Source organism: Anabrus simplex, chromosome X, assembly GCF_040414725.1.
Source record: "Anabrus simplex isolate iqAnaSimp1 chromosome X, ASM4041472v1, whole genome shotgun sequence".
In the NCBI taxonomy this organism is placed as follows: Eukaryota; Metazoa; Arthropoda; class Insecta; order Orthoptera; family Tettigoniidae; genus Anabrus; species Anabrus simplex.
In genome coordinates, this window is record NC_090279.1 from 170,773,100 (window position 1) to 170,792,739 (window position 19,640).

The 19,640-nt window shown below is 39.4% G+C and overlaps 1 protein-coding gene across 3 annotated transcripts in view; it reads left to right on the plus strand.

The window, feature by feature from the left end:
- LOC136886364 (eukaryotic translation initiation factor 4E transporter) overlaps positions 1-9,300 on the plus strand; it is a 427,031-nt gene extending 417,731 nt beyond the window's left edge. For all 3 annotated transcript variants that reach the window (XM_068230726.1, XM_068230727.1, XM_068230728.1), the window contains one exon: positions 4,794-9,300. In XM_068230726.1, coding sequence (XP_068086827.1) covers positions 4,794-5,056 — 263 coding nt within the window. In that variant the 3' untranslated portion in view covers positions 5,057-9,300. The remainder of the gene's footprint in view (positions 1-4,793) is intronic.
- Positions 9,301-19,640: the final 10,340 nt, after the last annotated feature.

The window sequence follows — 19,640 nt, forward strand, 5'->3', positions numbered from 1 at the left end:
CCACCCCATTGTCTTTAATTCCTCCCCAGTAATTTGATCACTTCCTGCTGCTTTTCCTTGCTGAGGCAGTTGGATTTTTCTGAAAATATCTTCATTTGTGAATGAGAAGCTTCTTGTTTACCTCTGTCTCTCTCCCTCTCTATCTTCTGTTTTGGTTTCCAACTCCTGACAATCATCTACTGAATCTCTGAATTCCCTACTAAATAGGTTTGCTTTTTCAGTATCTGTTAAATAGTGTTTACCCCCTTCTCCCACCATTGTAGGAATTTGGATTCCTTTTCCTTTTTGATTCCTGATATATGAATACAGCTTTTTCCATTTCCCTTTGTGGCCATTACCCTCTTGAAGCATGCCATTCATATAATTCTCTTTTGCTTCCTTTTTCACTCTATTCAGTTTCCTCATTAGCTGTTTTCTAGTTTCTCTACTCTCCCTACCCTCTTTGATTGTCCTGTTTACTATTCTACATTTTCTTTTTAATTTTCTTATTTCCCTTGTATAATAAACAGGGTCTGAGGTCATTTTACCCTTCTTAACAGGTAAAAATCTCTTCTCTCCTTCCACTGACACTGGGTTTCACCCTCTCTGTACATCATCATCATCGTCCCACATCCTGATGCGCAGATCGCCTATGGGCATCAAATAAAAAGCTGCACCATGCAAGTCAAACACGTCATCTGACACTCCTGGTACTAAAAGACATACGATAATTAAGTACTGATCTCAGTGTCTAGCTGTGCATCCTGCATCAGTACTCAAAGCTCAACAGTTTCAAGGTTGTCCCTTTTTATAAGTCCCTTCCCTTTCTCCTCTAGTAAATGCCACTGTCCTACTCCTTTCCATGCTGATAGTCATTCAGTAATACCGAGCTCGGTAGCTGCAGTCGCTTAAGTGCGGCCAGTATCCATTATTCACGAGATAGTGGGTTCGAATCCCACTGTCGGCAACCCTGAAGATGGTTTTCTGTAGTTTCCTATTTTCACACCAGGCAAATGCTGGGGGTGTACCGTAAGGCCACGGCTGCTTACTTCCCACTCCTAGTCCTTTCCCATCCCATCATCGCCATAAGACCTATCTGTGCCGGTGCAATGTAAAGCAACTTGCATAAGTCATTCAATAATTTTCAGTAGCCTCACTCAAGATGTCAAGTTGCCCTTGTTCTTCCAGTGTGTTTACACCTACACCACAATATAATCAGCAAACAGCATTATTTTTGCCTCTTATTTTACCTTAATCTCCTTACAGTTTTGTCCATAACCATTATGAATAACTGTGGTGACAGCACACTTCCTTGTCGTCCAGTTTCATCCCGAAACCACTCTGTATGCTTCACATGTCTGGACACAGCTGCAAAAAAATGTATACACTGCTTACACATATTCTATCATTTGTTTTCTAAATACTTTGTTGCATTACGTTCCGTACCTTTACTCTGGGTGCACTATTGTGAGCCTTTCCTAAATCAAGGAATGTCATCGCCATATAGCTTCTATATTTCCAATGTCTCCCATTAACTGCTTCAGGCTGAAGATGGGGTGTAGCATCAGTTTTCCATTTCAAAAGCCACATTGCTCTTCTTGTAATTGTGCTTCCACCTTTCTTCTTATTCTCTTTTTGTAGTACCCGAGATATCCATTATTCTTCAATAATTATCACGTCATCTTGTACCCATTCTTAAACACAGGTATTCGTATTACTGGTACTCCTTTACTCTAGGCTATATGATTAGTATAAAGTGGCATAGCAATATTAAGGAAACCATAACAGGATATGTCAAATTTCTCCATTAATATTTCTTTGTATACATATTAAAATTGTGAAAGATCTCTTATGTTTAACACACTTTTTCTGTACGAGGAGCTTGTATGGTCTAACCACCATCATGGTTAGCTGGTTGAAGTTCCATTGATTGAAAAAATGTCACCATCAGAAAGTTAGCCGGCAGGGTACGTGATGTGGTGGTGTACTCTGGTGAACTCTGCAGAGTTCATATGGAGTGAAGGCATATGATGCTGTTGGAGATTTGTACGTTGGATGGGTGTTTTAAGCCTTGAGCAGACCCCTTGGTGCTATTAGTCAGGTGTAGGCTATGTGCTGGCACCAGGTTTCATCCTCTGCCTTCCCCCTGTCCTATAGCACATCATTAATTTCATCTTATTAACACCTCTGATTAGGTTGATGTCAGGAAAGCCGTAAAAGTCGTAATCCCTACGAAGATTAATCTCCCTTCATACCTGACCCCATAGAGAAATTGAACAAGGGTTTGGACATGCATTGTGTCACCTTGTACTCTACCGCTATAATCTCATCTACACACCTTGCTCTTCTCCTTAATCTCTGCTTGTTATTATTTCTCCTTCTCTCCCTTTCAGCTGATTTTTGTACTTTTCTTTTCTTTCTTCTCAAACACCATATATGAAAATCCTTTTACAACTGTACACACCTTCTTTCGAAGTCATTCTTGCATCTTCTTTTCATTTCCTGATACTTCCTGCTGTTTTATTCCTATTCCATAATTGCCATGCTTTCTTATTTTTTCACTGCTTTCTTTACCCTCTGATTCCACCATGGAGTCTCGTAATCTTTCACTCTTTCAGCTATTCTGCCACAAGCTTTCTATGCACAGCTTACAAATACCTTCTTGAAAATGTCTGATCCACTTCCACACTCTCCACCTCAGTTCTGGGTATGTTGTTTCAATTCATTTTGAAATTTTTCTTCCATTTCTTTAAATTTACTGCGTGATGAAATGTACTGTATAAAAATTACCTCATACAATGATTTAGAGGAACTGTTCTGTTCTGTTTCATACAAGAAATTCATTTTGTGGGTGCATCTCTTCATTTCTTTATACACGACATGCCTATAGATGTTGCTCATCTTCAACGCTTTTCACTCAGATGAAGCGAGGACAGATGTGTGGCCTTGCAGATGTCATTTCACGAGCTACTGAAGTTAGCCAGTCGGATCACTTTGCAGGCAGATTCAGATGGACTCTGCGTGGCACTGTTGCTAAATCTGTGCGTCAGTTAAGACTGGCATGAGAGTACCAGTCGAAGAATAAATCTTCGCCAGGGGAGGGGTTTGAATACAGAGCTAATAGGATCACACCAAAGCAAGTATGCTACAGTGACACCGGCTGAAACCAATGGTGCGTTTGTGTTTGATGTTGATTTCTTAGTATAGCTCTCAAGCCAAATATATGCAATTTGTAATTTTTATTCGTGCAAGGTTTCCAATCCTTCCTTTAAATATGTGGCTTTTTTCACAGCTTTGGCAGAGTTAAATCTTTCCAGTCTTCATATTGTTGACAGTCTCTGCCCACGTGAGGATAAGAGTTTCATCTGCAGTTTCATATGCATTATGAAGCAAGTTACCACATTGCAATGAAGCTACCTATAGAATCTCTAATACGTGGACTGTGAGCAGCAATAAATTATGCGAGAAATACGCAAAAGTCACTCGAACCATTACCTTCTAACAGTTTGCCCCGGACATCTGGCGATTCTACTAGTAAGAACGGACTTGAAAGACAATCTCTAGATATCAGGAAGATCAAATTTCTCCAACAGTATACAATGTCATAGCACAGAAAAGCTGAACATCACACAACTGCTACAGCTCTCTCCTAATTGCTATAGCAGTTGACCGCAGTGGTAAGGTTGGCAACTTCGGTGACCTTTCTCTCAACTAGTCAGTTTTCTATATTGGCAATGGACTGGTCATCAGTTACTCACTGTTGTTGTTCAGGAAAACTAGTGGCAATGGCTCGTGTTGGTTATGACAAGCACAGTGGGAGGGCGGTTGGATGCAAGTCTACTGTATAAGAAAATTATGCTAGTTCAAGCTTTTTACCTAGTTAGACCTAGTTGTAACATACCCTTTGGTAGAACAAGTTCCAACCAAAAGTATTAAGGAATTTTTTAGTATTTTTGGCATTGTGATTAAGTGGAACTAACTAATAATACGAGAGAAGGAGGTGGTGATCTTTCTGATTATCAAACTTGCTTGAATTATTCTATAATTTTGCAGTAACTGGCACTTGGGTACTGCAATTACACAAGCTGTAATGGAATTCAAAACTAAGGTTTATATGTGTGTAGGAAAATTAAGAGAACGGTTACTTACCGTATAATCGTGGGTAGATAGTATGCACATAAAGGAAAGATGTAGGACCAAAATTTTCAGCTGTAGCCTTTGTCAGTGAAGAATAGAATGGGAATAAAAAACTAAAGTTCATTAAGTTCCATCATTGCTAATTAGAACCAGAGTTTTGCTGTACAGGAAAATATTATGTTTAACTCTAATAAAAATGATATATAATTAAATTCTTCGTTGAGATGTATAAATAATTATGCATCATCCAGAATTATGTCCAATTGGGTTACATATAACACAGTTTCTATTATAATTCTACCAAGAAAATTGTTAAAATTTGTATTAGTAAATGTGTATGCAGTATGCATCCTAGAACAATTTTTACCATCGCTTGGTACAAATAAATGAAGGTTATGGTTTTAGTATTACAGTATTCCTGATCTTGATCATGTTTTCCATTGGCTGATGCTTGTTTTCCATCTCATGCCCTCTTCATGTTAACCATAGTAAGACCAGTAACACTCATTTGAAGATATAGATGCAATTTAAATGGTTGCTGATCATTATTATATTAATTAAATTAGATGCTAGGACAACTTTCATTTTCACTATTTCAGAAAATACTGTAATTCTTTCTTGAATATGAAACTGTTTCCACAAAATTTGGTAAAAATCTTGTTCATTCAATGTGTTAGATTCTCGCATTGGAGGATCAATGAGGCAGCATTCTCAGCCGATGCCTGTTCGTCATGGGCAGAATCCAAACATGATGGGCACCAAAGATCTCTCCACCTCGCCTACCAGTAACCAGTTAGCACGCTGGTTTTCACCTGAACTTCTGGCTCAGGCTCGGGCAGGCCAACTTCCAGATATGCCTCCGATACCATCTACACAGAACATGTTAAGTTTGGAAGAACTGGAGAGGTTGCAGCAAAATTCTGCTGTGGTCCACAACTGATGCTCTTGAGAAGGAAGCGGCACTTCAAGAATTTCAAAACATTTCTGATATTGATATGTATATATCTATATATTCTGAATACTGATGTACTCTCGATTGCCATTGTATCTAGAGAGCTTGATGGATCAGATGAGTGTAAATGCCTCTTGCATATATATATATATATATATAGGTCATCCGTGTTGGGATTTGGTCTTGTTAGCTCATCTTGGGATGTACTTTTATTTTTAACTTTCCAGTTGATGGGTTTGGAGGCCTCCTTTTTTTTATATATATAAAGAAAAAGCAAGAATGGGTACTTTGGTTTCCGGTGTGAATTGATGTTACTTGTGTTTAAGCTTGGTGAGTGAACTTTGGAATGGTGAAATTTTTCTAGTCTTACTGTAGATTTAAAAAAAAAAGCAAAAGCTCACATGTATCTGATGGAGGTGTAAAATGTAAAAAAAAAAAAAATTTTTTTTCTTTACCATTGATTTGACTCTGAAAATCATGGTAAAGAGTTATGATGTTAATGGAACATTCAGATTTTTAAGTAGCTGGTTTTTTTTTTCTGAGCAGGAAGAGGACATAAAAGTAAAAGGAGAATCTCTCCAATAATTATAACAATTTCCAGGACAGTTTGTTACAGTTGTAAAAGGAGAAAATAGCAGATTTTTATGCTAATTATAAATGAAATGTATGTGTTCCTCTCAGATAATGAAATTATTGTTGTTTAGATTTCATGTGCAGAATGCTTTCTATAAAACTTAATTAGAATTTCCATACATTGTAGTATAATTTCAGTTAAAGGCTAGGTGAAAAATACAGTGATTACCGGTACTATTTTTTAGGTGGATTTACTGCTAAGGTATACAAAGTTCAGCAAGACATTTGCAGGAGCTTCTTTAAATTATTCATAAAAATTGTTCAGAAATATTGAAACTTCTGTTGAAGTCGTGCTGACTTTGAAATCTCAGTAGTATATTCATTCAGTATTCATTAAGTGACAGTTTATAAAGATTCTAAAAATTAAAAATCTGTGAACACCAATTAAATAGCTACAATATTCTCAATTTAAATAATTCTAAAGAAAAGAGGAAAAAATTGCACATGATATCTAATATACTTAGATAGCAAAAATGCCTTTATAAGGTTATCTACAACTATATTCATATTTATCATATTGTTGACAGAAGGATTTTTAAGAGTTTCATTTCTTTTCCTTTTCTCCATATTAGACCAGTATGGATCATAAATAGTGCTGGTTTATTCATTATTACATTACATGATTCGAAGAGAATGATTAAAATTATTAAGTACCATTCTTATTGGGGGCACATTTTGTATAACTACGTAAACAAGCAAGTGTGAATGGTGTTATGTGGAAATGCTGTGGTTACTTGTGTATATACTTCGAATGTACAAATAAGTAGGGTGACAGAAATTCAATAAGTAACAATGAGAAAGGAATCTCGTGGTGAGAATGTAGATACAGACTATGTTTTGCTAATATACATTGTTTTGTAGAGAATTATCAGGGTGTTTATTTGGAACAGTACGTGTTTATGGAAGGAAAAGAGCAGTGCTTCAATTTTATTTTCATTTTTTCATCTGTCGTGCATTGGTTCAAGATGAAAAATCAATGTATGTTGAAGATACTGTACTAGAAACCTGAATCTGTTTTACTGAATAGAACAGAGTTATTCTAGAAATCTTTTTGTTAAATGGTATTTAAAACAAACATTAATGAGATAAAACAGTTGAAACTTGGCATGTGGAACAGAGTGAAATGCGTGTGGTAAAACAAGCTTTTAGTGACTCTTTTTTTTTCCCCCAGTGAACGAAATTTTGATAAGTGGCCAAAGAATACATTGATATAATTACTGCAAATTTCAGTCATTGAATGATTTGAAAAACTATGGAAAATCTTTATTTTGGGAAGTGTTGAAAACAAATTCGAAAATAGATGAGTAAAGGCCACTGTTAGTGGCAGAGACCAAAAGAGGGAAAATGTAATTGGGAATGGGGGGGAAATATTGTCATAAGGTTCTGTGTAATATATGAATGTATATCCTAATCCTTCTGTAAGCTTCAATTTAGTGTATATGATAGTTTTTTTTTTTTTTTTTAATCCGCTGTGAACTTGTGAAACATGAATGCGAAATGGCCTTTAATTCAAATGGAACCAGTTCTCTACTCTTCAGTTAATCTTTTATTGACCCATTCTTGTTGTGTACCTAAAATGTTTTTCAGTATATTCTGTTTTGTAAAAGAACGTAAATTTCCTTTGTCCAGCAGACAAATCCTTTATTGAAGTTTTTGGAGTGTATTTTTTGTGTGTATGCATGTGTGTGTGGGGGAGAGAGAGAGAGATATATATATATATTTTTGTAGTTATGGTATGAATGTATGTTGTGTGAATTCTGAAAATTTTTAGGCAGTAGAAAGTGTTATGTGCAAACAAAACTAGTATGAAAGATATTTACCCTGATGCAGAAATAGTTAATGTGGTATGGATAGGAACAGTAAATTTAATAGAATGAGTCTGTTATTGTTAATATTTAAAAACATGTACATAAACGAGATGGAAGTTCCATTTGGATTAAAAATAAGCATGTGAAATATCCCTGAGCAGCTGAACAATTTTAAGTGATTGTTTTGTCAGTGATTGTATGCACTTGTTTTGTTAAATTGGCTGTTAGAGAAAGTGGTGTGTGTGTGCGCATGCGTGTGTGTGTGTGCGTGTTTTTAACTGAAGAATAAATGGAATGCTGAGATCAGACTTCATATACTTAATTCTAGAAGAGAAAAAAAATTGCAATAGTCACTGCCACGTAAAGTTAAAACCAACTGCATTTGCTTACCTTTTGGAGGTGAAATAGGAATTAAAAATGGATTTCTAGAGCAGTGGTGGCATTGCACTAGGAGACATATTGAAACAAGTCTAGAATACTGAAAAGTACAAGTATGAAAAGCAAAACATTCCAGAAGAGAAAGATTATTTTAAACTGATTTTTTTTTCATGTGAATGAGAATGAAAGTGGTATGTGATGTGAATGTATTATTTAAGGTATTTATATCAACATAATTTCATATTGTGTGTGTGTAGAGAATACAGTTTCCTGTGTATTCATATAGCTGCAGCCGAAGCAAATTTTTTTTTTTTTTTGGTTTGCTTTTGTTTTACAAGGAATTTAAAACCAAGCAGGAACATGACTTTTTGAAAACATTTAATACGAACATGAATTCTGCTAAATTTTATTTTCCTTCTGACATACAAAACAAGACTGTTTATTTAATTATTTTTCTTTTGTTATTGTATGCTAATTTTGTGTGTGTTAAATGTATGCTTGTGGTACTTTCTGGATATCTTTGCATAGACATGACAGATGCTTAGTTGTCCTAGAGATACAATACAAAAAAAAAAATTAAAAGGGGTTTAAAAGAAATTTACATGAAATAATGGTGGTGTTCGCTAATATAAATCCCAGTTTTGTGTATGTGTACAGTCAGTCAGTGAAGAAAGAAACTTAAGATCTGTTTAGTAATTATGTATAAAGTCTGAATTTTGTGTTGAGATTTTTCTTTTTCTTTTGTGCAAAAATAAGTGGTTACTTCATTGATTGTACTTCACATATTATGGAAGTTGAGACTTTGGTACCTTGTTTATGAAATTTGTTCTTAAACATCATTGTCAAAGTAAGAAAGTGGTTGGTTAAAAGAAAGATGAATATAAATGTAATGTAAAACTATGGCAAGCAAAATTTAAAGACAGATTTTTAGCACAAATATTGAATTAAGCAAGGCACAGTATCCATGCTTTTGTCTTTAAAATATTCATAGGATAGAAAGGAAGAAGAATTCTATATATTGAAAAGCCAAACAATACAAAGAAAAAGATTTTCAATGTCATTTTACGTGGTTTTCCCAAGTTCTGATATAAAATGGGATATTGTAATATAATGGATGTATCCCAAATTTTTTTCCACAACCTAAATTACAGTGATACATTAATGCAGTGCTTTGGTTCTTGTGTGTTTTTTTTCCTCTCATTCTGAAAACAAATAACATGACAGAATTTCAGTTTCTTCGCTTGTCCTTATTAAATGCTGTTGACATATGGTGTTCCATTCCTCCTTAACATTATTTCCTATTAAGTCAACTACATCTGTTTTGGAGGACTCAAAATTATTGCAGGTTGCATGTGGTATGCTTTTGTGACAACCAAACAAAGTGAAAAAAGATTAAATTAAAACTGTGAACCTGACTGAGCAAATTTTTAAAGAAAACCTACCTTTACACATCCTATGATTTAAAGAGAAGAAAAATATTTCAAAAATAAATGTACAGAAAATTGCTACTAAAGAAATGAAAAGTTGTAACTTCTCTTTTCAGTATCTATGCATTAAAGATTACTCTCAGCAGAGGAATTAGTAAATCATTTCACTGTGCACTTGCCTACGAAGTGCCAAGGCATTTAAAATTAAATTAAACTGATTCGCTAGTTAAAAGATTTTACATAAAGATCATGTGCTCATTTTAAGATGAAGAGATTAGCCTATTGAACAGTGAGAGTATCTAGATAATGGGGTAAAGCCATGGAAGGGAATGATTAAAATCCTAGCCTTTGAAACATAATTTTGGCATGGTGTAGAAATTTTCTTTTTCACGATTTGACTAAGATTCATTGTCCATCTTCACCATTACTTAAGATTCTGGGATGGTGGTTCACGCAGTTCACACCATACTTCACTACCTACAGCACTCGTCGATTAGATATCATCTTCAATGAAGGAAAGAGAATGAAAGAAAGAAAGAAAAATGCAGGTATATCAAAGTCATAGGTCCTCTCGTGCTGTTGAGCATATCGGGCAACAAAATCCCTCTACCGATGTCCTTTGCAAGTGTTTAAGCATCGCTCCAAGATAGTCCAACAAGCTTCAGGTCATTGGTGAATGTTTGCCACGAAGTATTTTGGTAGCAGCCTCTAGTCGTTCTGGCTTCTGGAGGGACCCAGTGCGCGTCCACTTGAGGTATGGGATATCGAGACATTCATAGAATTCTACAAGCAAATTAGTAAATGACGTGCAACAGTGGTCTGTAGGCTCGACAACCTGCTGCACAGAAGCACTTCCATGTTGATGTAATCAGTGTACTGTATCTTCAGAATCCGTTGCAGACATGGATAGCAAACATTGATTTTTCTCACAAGTCATCTGCCAGTTTGCTTGCTTATATTGTGGCTGGAACAACAGTGGTAGATAGTTGTTGTTTGATGCTAAGAGGGATGGGAGGTACCGTCCAGTGAGATTGTAGTCTGTAAAAATTCATCTGCAGCCTTCCCAAGACGAACATGGTCTTTGTGTTGCCATCATGAATGATGTTACCAAGGTAAGTGAATTTATGGACAGTCTCCAGCCAGGTGTTACCATTATTTATGTTAGCTCTTACACCTCCAGCTTCACAAGTTTTTGACTTATTAGTGCTTATACGGAGACTAACCATTATAGATTCACGGTAAAATGCTACAATGATCTATAGAGCTGATTTTTGCCTTTAACCTGAAGTGCAATGTAGTCTGCAAAACCAGTATCTATCGGCTAACTTTGATCACTCAGCTGATGCCTACTCCAGCGCTACATGTAGTGATGGGCAGTCTGATGAGACGCGGTTATTTCTCAAGACTATCCCTTTCACTATTTCTCGCAAGAAATTTTGAGAGATCTCGAGTGTGTTGTCCCCTCATTATGTGGCGAGCGGAGTGTCGCAGGCCTACAGGTAAACTGAACTGAGTGTTGTTCGTGCTGAGTATGCGAATAGCCAACCACAGGCCCTATCTCTACTGTAAATACATGTCATGTGAGCAAGCGACTAGGCCATGCATTTCTACAGAAGTCTATTATTGACACAGTAGGTATAACATAAAGGCTGTGCGTTCTGGCATTGTGTCCTGCTGTAAGTAAACGAATGAGGAGGCTAAGTACAGAAACTGATGGCTAGGCCTACTATAGTACACGTTATCACTCATTTATCGGACTCCACATTCAACATCCATTTGACCAATGCTTGTGTTTAGACATTACAGTAACGAAGGAAATAACTCCTTACAATGTTAAGAGTATTTGCATCATAAGGTACTTAAGCATATAGCTGCAATGTGTAATTTTATGCAATGATGTGGGATTATTTTGAAGAGATTCCCCATAGCACATTCCGTGGTTGTACTACTCTGTCCTGTGTGGTTTAATGTCACGTCAGAATGTTCTCTCTCTCGAAGCTGCCACATATTCATTTTTCCTTTACCTGTTACCTATGACAAGATGAAAGATGTTAAATCATACAATTCATCATGCTGTATTTACAGGCACAGTTGAACGAATGCCTAGTTATCAGAAGAAAGTGAAAGAAAACTGCATGTCACCAGCTCATGTCATGTATAGTGTCTTTTGGCAGACGAGTTCACGATTCAATCAAACACAACAGCCTACTGCTGGCAGTCATGGCATTGCTTCCACTTACTTGTGCCAGGCTCCTCACTTTCATCTATCCTATCCGACCTCTCTTGGTCAACTCTTGTTCTTTTCCGACCCCGACGCTATTAGGTTTGCGAGGGCTAGGGAGTCCTTCATTTTCACGCCCTTCGTGGCCCTTATCTTCATTTGGCCGATATCTTCATTTTTCGAAGTGTCGGACCCCTTCCATTTTTTCTCTCTGATTAGTGTTATTTAGAGGATGGTTGCCTAGTTGTACTTCCTCTTAAAACAATAATCACCACCACCACCTACTGCTGGCAAATGAAGCGTGTTTGAAGACATTCTATTTCTCGAAGTACTTGTCCGATTTTCAAGATAATTACAGCGCTGAATTTGTAATGACCTTAAGTTTGAGCTTAGGTGTTGAAAATAGGGTAGTTATGTTAAAAAACAAAGTTATTACCGTTCTCAGTAGATACTGACAACCTGAAAATGTACTGCAGGTTCAACTATGAATCCCTTAATTCCATAAACAAAAGTGAAAAATATCTATCTTAAACAGTTCAGGTGTTATTTGAGGTAGTCAGCTGAATAACAAGGGCATACCAGAAAGTAACACACAATTTTTTTTCTCCCCTGGTATTGCAGGTACTTTTTTCATGTACAGGTCTAGTGAGAAGAGCCTGAACTACAAAACAAACATGGCACACGTGTTACTGTCGTCCACGTGTGACTAGCAGCGAAGTGTAATTTGATATTTGTGGGCTAAAGGGCATACACAGGATGATATTCACAGGGATATGCATGGCGTGTATGGGGACTACTGTCTGGACCATAGCAATTTCTCCAGGTGGTGTGCTTTCTTCCACAAGGGCAGTATGAACCTTAGTAATCCACTACGCTCCGCGCGGCTGGTAACAGATTCAATTCTGTAGAATGTCCGCACCATTGAAACGACCGGCGTGTGCATGTGTGAACCTTATCGCAGACATTCAAAATTTCCTATGGTGCGGTGTATGACATTGTTCATGACGCGTTGAAATTCCATAAAGTTAGTGCTCGCAGGATGCCTGAGAACCTGACCGACAACCACAAGGGCCAGCGAATGATGACAAGCATGGATCACTTAACTCGTTATACCGTAAAGAGCATAACTGTCTGAAAGAAATCGTCACTGGTGAAGAGTCGTCGGCGTACAACTACATGCCCAAAACTAAGCAGGCCTCTATGGAGTGGAAACATGCTGGTTCCCCAGTACGAAAACAATTCACTGAGACTCAATCTGCTAGGAAAGTGCTTGTGACAGTGCTCTGGAACATGTTTGGTGTGTTATTGGTGGACTTTGCTGAACACGAGACCACTGTGACAGCTGCAGCCTACATTAAAACTTTCGTGAAGTTGCGTCATGCGCTTCGTGACAAACGCCGCAACATTAATGTTGGCGGTGTCAAACTTCATGACAAGGGCCGTCCCCATGTTGCTGCTGCTGTTAGTGAGGAGCTCTCCAAATTTGGATGGGAGGTGCTCTAGCATCCACCATAGTGTCCGGACCTGGCACTGTTGAACTTTCATCTGTTTGGTCCCGTAAAGAAATTCCTGATCAGCCAAAACTGTGCAACAGATTCGGAAGTGAAATCAGCAGTCCGCAGATGGCTGTACTCCAACGAAACAGACTTCAACGAACAAGGCATGTTGAAACTGGTATCATGATGGGAGAAATGTGTTGATAAACTTGGTAACTACGTAACTATGTAAAAAAGTGTCAAAGACGTAAGTTCAGTTGTGATTTGTTTGGTTTTGTTACATATTAAACTTCTTAAAATATATATATATTGTGCATTATCTCCCGATCTGCCCTTGTAATTTAATAACTGTAGATAGGATGTGCGCGTACCTGGACACCTCGCAGTTGTAGACAGCATAGCTGCTGCAGAACAGGCCGGAGGTGTTTTGTGACGATTCCCCTTCCATTACAGACTATAAATCTCATAATACCAATGTAATGGTCCGTTATTGGACATTATAAATTTTCCAGCTAACTCATTCTTGGTTGCCTGCGTTTCGCCCTCGTGTGCTAAGTTAGGCTCGTCATTTGGGACTTAGCACACCACCCAAGACGCAAGGCTAGTGCATACCATGGAGGCCACTGCATAGGCTATTTGAAGCCACCAGCAGTGCCAATGCACTGAGAGAGCCATGTCTCACTTTCAAAAATAGATGCCTGCCTGGCCATCAAATGATGTAGATGTTGATTCCCATAGGGAACCTAAAATATTTGTCCTGAATGAGTAAATTTATAATACCAATGTAATGGTCCGTTATTGGACATTATAAATTTTCCAGCTAACCAAGAATGAGTTAGCTAACCAAGAATGAGTTAGCTGGAAAATTTATAATGTCCAATAACGGACCATTACATTGGTATTATAAATTTACTCATTCAGGACAAATATTTTAGGTTCCCTATGGGAATCAACATCTACATCATATAAATGTCATGTTGGGTCCATATTGATGGTTGACCTTCTTGCAAAATTGTACAAAATTATTTGGATTATCCTCCTCGTCAGTACTGCAATATTTACATGCAATTAAAAGGAAAGTCTCCATGGTAGTATGTGTTTTTAAGTGCCAGATCATTCCAGAAGTATTTCTGCTGACTTACTTTAGTTCTTTTAAAGAAACAACACAGGTAACTTAATTTGGCACAGTCAAGAGGAGGCTGGAAAACAGGCAGTGCAGGAACTCGAGAGCGATTTGAGGGAATGTGCAACTATAAAGCTAGGCGACCCTAAACCAGTCTATTTGCCACTGTGATCATTATCAACAGTCTGTTCAAAAAATTGTCATTCATGGGTGCACATCATGCGACAAGCACAGTGGAGTATTTGATGACTGAGTGTACGACTATACTGATCGATTTAAAGATAAAAATTTCATAATGTTCCGTATTGAAATGTATCACAATGAAATTCAAATAATAAATAAGGTAGTTCAACCTATTCAATACAAATAAATACGAAATGTAGTGTTACATTCCTATTTAATTATAAGCGGAAGCGGTACCGATTTCGACCCCAATCCGGGTCATCATCAGCATTGTCAGAGTACATCAATAACAAATGTCGTGCTGTAAAATATACATTGTAATAGAAATAACTCATTAATTTAACTTACGAAACTATACTGTATGCTCCACACATTTACAGCATGTTTACGTAAGCAAACTGCTCTCTGGAATTAATAATAGCAATAATAATGTGGGCCTGTTCATCACAATGCAAATGTTTTTTGTGTTTTCGGCTGATGACCCGGATTGGGGTCGAAACCGGTATCGCTTCTGCTTATAATTAAATAGGAATGTAACACTACATTTTGTGTTTATTTGTATTGAATAGGTTGAACTACCTTATTTATTATTTCAATTTCATTGTTATACTGATCGATACATAGAGTTGTGTGGCACATACTTTAGCAAGCAAGCAGTGCACACCATCATAATCATCTGATGTATTCGATCCGATATGGGCATCGTATGTCGCAGTAGCAGCAAAAAAAAAAAATCCATAATCCTGCAGCTCATGCTGCTGTGGAGATATAGCGTAACCGTGGAGAAGCCTACGTTTAACGTACAGAGAATCCTCTAAAATACTGGCGCTGCAACGAGTGAAATATTTTCCAAAATTGGTTTCATTATTAATAAACAGTTGAAGGAGAAGCTGGTATATAAACATATAGTTTTTAATTAGAATTTTGCCACTAAGGAGTTCTAGTTAATTTGCATTGTGATGAACAGGCCCACATTATTATTGCTACTATAAATAATTCCAGAGAGCAGTTTGCTTACATAAAGATGCTGTAAATGTGTGGAGCGTATGGTGATTTCACAAGTTAAATTAATGAGTTATTTCTATTACAATGAGCCAACGGCCGTAGCCGTGTTGAAACACCAGATCCCGTGAGATCTCCGAAGTTAAGCAACATTGGGCATGGTCAGGAGTTGGATGGGTTGCCACGCGCTGTTGGTAGGGGGTAAGGGAATGGAGGAGCGGAAATGAACTGGCCACCCTACCGCACGTAAACTCCGGCTCAGGAACACCTCTGCGGAGGTTCGGACCGGCCTTCGGGCAGAATAACCCTTACCTTACCTCTCTTACAATGTATATTTTACAGCACGACATTTGTTATTGATGTACTCTGACATAAAGAGTATGGGTATGTGGTCTCGTATGCCGAGTCATTTACCTACTAACATCTTTTATTACATCATTATTAATGTTAGATTCCTTCATTGTGTGGTTGCACTGTGCAGTTCATGACTTACGTTTTCATCTAGTTAGCAGTCAAATCTACTGTTCGTAATATGGTCCAAGAACCCAGCCGAGTAAACAAATAATGCTTGCGTACACAGTATTCCCCAAGATAAGACCAAGTTGATCATAATACTCTTATTAGAGTTTACCCAGTACAACAGTGATTTGTCTTAAAACGTTTGGATTATAGACATTGTTTCGGGTCGTGGCGAGTTGATGCATGGCTACTGGGTGAGTAGTTCCTAGCGACCCCCTCCAGATACTGGGCGCGGTCTGGAGTATATAGCCTTACCTTCGGTACATCTCCTTGGCTCTACCGGAGGTCGACTTCATATTTCCGGTCCGGCTAAATGGTTAGGGTGCTGGCCTTTGGCCACAGGGGTCCCGGGTTCGATTCCCGGTAGCGTCGGGAATTTTAACCTTAATTGGTTAATTTCACTGGCACGGGGGCTGGGTGAATGTGTCGTCTTCATCATCTTTTCATCCTCATCACGACGCGCAGGTCGCCTACAGGTGTCAAATCAAGAGACCTGCATCTGGCGAGCCGAACTTGTCCTCGGACAGTCCCGGCACTAAAAGCCATACGCCATTTCATTTCATATTTCCAGAGTACTCCTGGGACCAAAAAACGGAACCTCTCTTCTATTCCTAAATTTTCAAAGGGTATACTCCAGTTCCAGTGGATTATGTAAGTGACAAATGTCTTCCTCGATTCCTGGTTGCTTCCAGGGTCGATGGTAAGAGTTTTCTTGATGAATGTCCTTTCATGATCAGCAATTCCATTGAAGAAATTGTTGCTGGTGAAGTCGACGAGATGCGCAAGCTCCGCGATGGATCTGTACTTATAAAGACATCTATGGCTGAACAGTCCAGACGGCTACTTAAAGCCAAGTTATTCGGAAAGGTAGAGGTGAAAATCGAGAAGCACCAAACCCTTAACTCCTGCAAGGGAGTTACATTCCACAGGGATTTGGTTAAGTCTTCCGATGATACGATGATCCGGTACCTGGCATGTCGGGGTGTAACCGACGTGAAGAGGCATCTGGGTGATAAGCTACTCAATACGGGTGCTTTCATCCTTACCTTCAACGCCGAGACCGTACCTGAACGGATAAAGTGGCAATGTATCGTCTGACTGTTCGTCCATATATTCCGGCACCAATGAGGTGCTATAACTGTCAAAAAAGTTTGGCCACACCTCGTTGCGATGTGCAGGTTCGACGACCTGCAAAATGTGTGGGAAGTGCGAGCAGCTAGGGTTGAATGCACACCACCACCTGTGTGCATTAACTGCCCGGGTACACATGCTCCAATCTCCAAGGAGTGCCCCACATTCAAGCGAGAGAAGAAGATCCAGGAGATAAAAAACGCTGGATAAGCTATTTTATCCAGACGTCTGGAGGAAGTTCAAGTCCATGACTGTTCCGGAGTTCTCCATCTACTTCGCTGAAAAAGGTCGCAAACGTGCGGATCACTCCACAAGAGTTTTGTACAGAACACCAGTATTGAAAATGCATCGAAAAGTCGACGCCAGCAATAAAATTCAATAACTAGAGAAACTGGAGACTCAAATCGTGAAGCACCGAAAAGAGCGTTACTGTTCAAGTTGCCTGAGAAGGGCCCTTCCCAGGAGAAGGTGAAGCCACAGAGCTCCCTTAAAAACTTGGAGAAGGAGCCTTCTTCAACTCATTCGGGGTCCACAGGATCCCACAAGAAATCCGGCAAACCATCTACCGGCTCCTCCAAAAAGGAGAGAAATGGTGGGCAAGAGCGAGAGACCCCAACGCCCTCTTGTTCGATCACTTTCTGGAGAACCTAGTTCTCCCAGGAAGAAGGCCCACTGTTCTCGATCAATGAGATCACCATCCGTGGAGGGTCCAGTCACCGCGCCTCCTTCTTCTGAGGAGACAATGGAGATTGAACCACTCATTGTCGTGGATGGTGATTGTGACAATAACTATACCGACAAAGACGGTGGAACCTGGCAGGTAATGCATCGAACGAAGGGCAAGAAATTGCTCTGAATTCGAGGCTTTACCTAACCACACAATGGCACTATTGCAGTGGAACTGCAGTAGTTATCACTGTCGCCTAGCTGAGTTACGTCAATTGATATCCGTCTATGCGGCCTCCATAGTTGTCTACAAGAATCTCGTTTGAGGCCTGGACACGACATGACTATGAGAGGATATCTTCTTTATTCCAAAGACAGAGTAGCTGTGGATGGCGCAGCAACTGTGGCATTTGTACCCTAGTTCGCTCCAACATCTTCAGCAAAGAAGTACCGCTCCACACTCGGCTAGATGCAGTTGCAGTTCGCATTCCGTTACCAGTAATGACAACGGTTTGAAACGTGTGCATTCCACCGGATTACGACCTTGAAATTCATGCACTACAAGATTTGATCACTCGGTTGCCTCCTCCTTTCCTCATGCTAGGAGATGTGAACGCCCGTAATATACTATGGGGTTCTCCGTCTTCCTGTGCTAGGGGGAGGATGCTCGAGCGAATGATCAACCTGTTTGACCTTTGTGTGCTTAATACAGGGGAACCGACACATTTCAGCAGCGCACATGGCACATTCTCACACCTAGATGTCACTGTGCAGCCATGCGCTAGTTCTCCTGCTATGGTGGCAACTACACGACGACCTCTGTGATAGTGACCATTTCCCGATAATTCCTTCCTCATCCGGTATTCGTCGCCGGAAACAGGTCGCATGGTGGACGGACGAAATTGCAACAGCCATACGTGATCGCCGACGGGCTTTTAAGCATTATTGTCGGAATCCTACGATGGCCAGTCATATCACTTTTAAGCGTCTGCACGCGAAGGCCCGTTTTTTGATTCGAGAAAGTAAGAAAGCTACGTAGGAGAAGTATGTATCATCCATCACGGCAATCACAAGTGTGGACAAACCTCCGCCGTATTGTTGGAGTACAGAATGTGCTCTCTACCCGGAATCTCCATTAATGGAGATATAGTTACAATTCCTTCAGTCATTGCTGACCACATCGCGTCACATTTTGCAGATACGTCCAGCTCTAGGAGATACGACTCTGCATTTCTTCCAATTAAGCGTGAAGCAGAGGCATACCATCTCTCTTTCACCTCTAGTGCTTCGCATCCCTACAACGTGCCCTTCACGATGTGGGAGTTGTGGAGTGCACTCGCACTATGCAGAGATACGGCTCCTGGACCGGACAAAATCCATAATCAAATGCTTAAGCATTTGAGTGCACAGATGTGTCTAGGATATCCTCACCCTATTCAATAGAATATGGAGTGAGAGAGTTTCCATGTCAATGGCCAGGTAAAGATCCAAAATTTCTGGATAGGTATAGGCCTATATGCCTTACTAATGGCCTCTGTAAGCTATTTGAAAGGATGGTTAACCGGCGTCTTGTGTGGGCCGTGGAAAAGGAGGGTCTCTTGTCTAACTACCAGTGTGGTTTTCACTCTCATCGGTCTGCCACTGATCATCTGGTCAGACTGGAGAGTGCCATTCAGGAGGCCTTTCTCCGGAAGGAACACCTAGTCGCCGTGTTTTTTGACCTGGAGAAAGCTTACGACACTGTCTGGCGATATATGATTCTCTCTACTCTACACCAGTGGGGATTTCGGGGAAATTTGCCAATGTTTATTGAGAACTTCATGTCCCTCCGTCTCTTTAGAGTCCGAGTAGGGAATGCATTTTCTCAATATTACGTTCAGGAAAATGGAGTACCTCAGGGATCGGTACTGAGTGGCACGCTGTTCGCAATCGCCATCAACGGCATAGTTGCCGCTGCTGGGCTCGCAGTCGTTCCATCGCTATGT